General features: G+C 49.7%; 1 protein-coding gene across 1 annotated transcript in view; it reads left to right on the top strand.

Moving 5' to 3' along the window:
• Positions 1-4,345, top strand: part of PRKACA (protein kinase cAMP-activated catalytic subunit alpha) — a gene marked incomplete at its 5' end in the record, with an annotated part of 19,121 nt that overhangs the window by 9,165 nt on the left and 5,611 nt on the right. The window contains 2 exon segments of the mRNA XM_027776759.1: positions 3,891-4,017; positions 4,106-4,201. Coding sequence (XP_027632560.1) covers positions 3,891-4,017; positions 4,106-4,201 — 223 coding nt within the window.

Below are 4,345 nucleotides of genomic sequence, written 5' to 3'. Positions count from 1 at the left end.
GGGATTGCGGCGTGACCATCTCCCCTGGGGGGTGACTTCTCGCTTTCTGTCTGTCTCTCTCTGTCTGGTGAGCGTACGTGCCCTATAGCAAAAACCTCTCCAAAAAAAAAAAAAAGTAATTATTTATTTCATTCCATTGGTTATTATTATTTTTTAAATAATTGTTTATTTACTTTTATTTATTTATTCATTTTTTTCCTTATGAATTTATTTTTTATTTATTTTTTCTCTTTAAATTTATTTATTTATTACATTAATTCACTATACATCATTACAGCATACAAATGAATTTTTCCATCCAAAATACACTGTGTATTGGCTCAATCAAGCACATCAACATACAGGTTTTCAGCAAATAATTTTCCAATTCTTATGTCTTGTATACTTTGTTTTTTGTTTTGCCATCCTTGATTCATTTATTTTAATTTGATCAGAGAGAAACAGAGAAAGAGAGAGAGAGAAAGTGAGAAAGCAAGCCACCAGGTCTGGGACTTGAACCATGGTAAGCCATGTGGGAGTGTCCAGCACCTTAACCACCATGCCACCTGCTGGTCCCTGTTATTATGATTTTTCAGTTTGACCAGAGAGAGAGAAAGGAAGAGTGGGGAAAGCAGCCTGCCAGCTCCAGGGCTCGAACTGCGGTCAGCCATGTGGGAATCCAGTGCCTTCAACCACCACGCCACCTGTCAGACCCTTCCGTAGACTTTTTGAAGACCCTTCATATATATGTATGTATATCCTGAAGGTAAACTGATGCGATTGTTGTCATGTAAGGTCCGGTGGGGAGTTTGGTACTGAGAGCATCACAGAATTTCAGATTTTAGAGCCGTTTCGGATTTTGGATTTACAGAGTAGGAATACTCAACCTATATTTCTTTGCTTTGTTTTGTTTGTTTTAAACTTGCTCAGACAGTACCTGCTCTCACTAGCAAGAGACAGAGGGAGAGAGACAAAACATCCCTCCTTGTGGGGTGTGGTCAGACTACAATCCCTTCTCTTCCATTTCTCCTTCCTGTCAGGATTTGAGACGCACACACACACACACCTACAGGTCATCAAGGCAAAGATTTTTTTCCTCCGCCTAAAGAATTATTTATTTATTTTATTTTATTTGTTTTTTTTTTATTTTTTATTTTTTTTTAATTTAACCTGAAAGAGAGACAGAAAAGGAAAATGGCAAAGCAGACTTCCAGATCTGAGACTTGAACCGTGGTCGGCCACGTGGGAGTCCAGCACCCTAACCGCCACAACCCTTGCTGGCCCCCAGCGCCAAGATTTGAACTACAATTGGCCATGGAGGGATCTGGTTCTCTTAACCGCTAAAGCCAGGGAGCGGGTCCTGCATTTTACTTTACAGATAGATACATTTTACATAAAACAAAATGCAGAGATTTTCAATGTTCTATTTCAGGAATTCCGATACTGTGTATACCTACGTAACCTCTAAAATAACATACAGACATTTCTATTGTCCCCAGAAGATTCCCTCAAATCATCCTGTTGTTAAATAATAATAATAATAATTTATTCAACTTTATTTATTTTAATTTGACCAGAGAGAGAATGAGAGAGAGAGAGAGAGAAAATGAGAAAGCAAGTCGCCAGGTCCGGGACTTGAACCGTGGTCAGCGATGTGGGAGTCCAGCACCCTTAACCTCCACACCACCTGCTGGCCGCCAAATCGCCCGTTTTTTAATACTTAATTTCTTCCGTGAGAGAGAGAGACAGCGACAGCCATCCCCCAATAGGGTTTCCACACTACAATCCATCCTCATTCTCACCCGGCCCGATGGCAGGCTTGCACACACGTGTGCATCTCGCGTGTTCAAGGAGGTCCCGGGCTGCGAACCCAGGACCTTTCCCATGGGAGTCCAGTTGTATTACTGCCCTGACACCACTCAGCACCTCAGATCCCTTTCTGACAAACCATGCCTCGCGAAAGGCGGTCATCCTTTCTGGCTTCAGACTTGGCGATTTATCCGTGTGTGTTCGGACTCAGTGTAAACAGAACCATATAGCTCGTTCTCTTTTGTGTCTTTTTTTTTTTTAAGAGAGATTTTTGCTATAGGGCACATGCATTTCCCCGAGAGACAGAGAGACAGAAAGCGAGAAATCACCCCCCCAGGGGGGATGGTCACGCCACAATCCCTTCTCCTCCATTCTCCTCTCGGGATCTTGGGCACGCACGCACACGCGCCCGGCCTGAGTTTAAGCCACTGGGTCCGGGACGCGAACTGCGGTCGACTACATGGGAGTCCAGCGACATAGCCATGACGCTAACTGCTGGTCCCTGCGGCTCCACTTTTCTGATGACAGACATTTGAGCTGGTTCCAGGTTCAGGCAATCTGTACAAAACGCTGCTTCTCCTTCCTTGTTTCTGTTTTTGTTTTTGCCATGGGGTGCCTGCCTTCACAGGAGAGAGAGACCGAGATAAGGGGCAGGAAAATGGCAAATCACCCTCAGGGCAGACGGCCACACTGCGATCCCTTCTCCAGTCTCCTCTTGGGAGGCAGGCGTGCTAAGCATGCTTTTCAAGCTACCAGGTCCAGGAATCGAACCACATAATCTGCTACGTGAGATCCAGCTGCCTTAACCTCCATGCCACCTGCTGGCCCTCTCTCTTTTTTTTAAATTTATTTGCTTGTGCATGGAAGAGAGAGACAGGGCCACAGGTATCCGTAACAAGGTCTTCACGCTGCCATCCAGCAGCAGCCTCAGGCAGCCCGGAATACAGGCACACACAGGGAGGCCTCGGGTCGCAAACCCAGGACCTTCCAATGTGGTTCACTGTATTATGGTTGTACTGCCATCTGGCCCTGCTTCTGCCTTGTTTTATTATTTTTTTTTAGAGAGATTTTTGCTATAGGGCATGTGCATTTTCCAGAGATAGAGACAGAAAGGGAGAAATCTCCCTCCATTGGAGAGGCCACACCACAATCCCTTCTCCTCCATTGTCCTCTCGGGATCTTGGGCACACACGCACATGCACGCAGTGTGAGGTATTTTTATTTATAAAGCTTTATTTAATTTTATTTATTCATTCATTTCTTTTAATTTGACCAGAGAGAGAGAGGGAAAGTGAGAAAGAAAGCCACCAGGTCCAGGACTTGAACTGTGGTCCACCATGTGTGAGTGTCCAGCATCTTAACCACCGCACCACCTGCTGGTCCTGCCTAGTGTGAGTTTTTTTGCAGACGTTTTTGCTATAGGGCGCATGTGCTCACCAGAAAGACAGAGACAGACAGAAAGTGAGAAATCAACCCCCATGGGGGATGGCCACACCGCAATCCCTTCTCCTCCATTCTCCTCTTGGGATCTTGGGCACGCACGCACACGCGCCCGGTGTGAGTTTAAGCCACTCGGTCCGGGACTGACCCCCTGGGAGTCCAGTGACACAGCCATTACACCAACTGCTGGTCCCCCACCCAGTGTGAGTTTTAAGCCACCGGGTCAGGGACTCGAACTGCAGTCGACTTCGTGGGAGTCCGGCAACGTAGCCATTACGCCACATGCTGGTCCCCTTACTTTATTTTTTTATTGTACCTTTTCCAGAGAGACAGAGGTGGGACGGGGGGAACACACACTGCCCTGGAGTGTGGTCACACGAGAATCCCTTCTCCTCCGTCACCCCGTCCTGTCAGCATCCTGGGCACACACGTGCACACACAGGGCGTGTTCCTCGGCCCTCCCAGTCCAGGACTCGAACCGTGCGGTCGGCCACGTGAGACCTGGATTCCTTGGTCACCAGGCCATGGGGCCGGCCCACTCCTGCAGCTCTGCCTGCTGGGCTGGGGGCGTCTCCCTCTGGGGGGAGCTCGGCAGGCACACCTGTTGGGCCGTTTGGGCACGTGGCCCCTGGTGCTCACCCCCCGTCCCCTGTCCCCACCAGCGAACCCCACGCCCGTTTCTACGCGGCCCAGATTGTCCTGACCTTCGAGTACCTTCACTCACTCGATCTCATCTACCGGGACCTGAAGCCAGAGAACCTCCTCATCGACCAGCAGGGATACATCCAGGTGCCCGCCGGGCCGGGTGAGGGCGGCCCCAGGGCGGCCCCCGCGGGACCCCCCGCTCCCCGCCAACCTCCCATCCTCATGCTCGCAGGTGACGGACTTCGGTTTTGCCAAGCGCGTCAAGGGCCGTACCTGGACCTTGTGTGGAACCCCCGAATACCTGGCCCCCGAGATCATCCTGAGCAAAGTATGAGCTCCCCGCCTGAAGGCCCCGTTCTCCCTCGTCCCCCCTAGTCCCCTGCCCTTGTCCCCTGCTCAGCCCTCCCTCCCCACCCTTCCCTGAAGGCCCCCCCTGTCCCCCCTCGTCCCCCCTAGTCCCCTGCCCTCCTCC

The sequence above is a fragment of the Tupaia chinensis genome, unplaced genomic scaffold (assembly GCF_000334495.1).
Source record: "Tupaia chinensis unplaced genomic scaffold, TupChi_1.0 Scaffold138060_1, whole genome shotgun sequence".
Lineage (NCBI taxonomy): Eukaryota > Metazoa > Chordata > Mammalia > Scandentia > Tupaiidae > Tupaia > Tupaia belangeri.
This window is presented reverse-complemented; position numbering and strand designations above follow the sequence as displayed.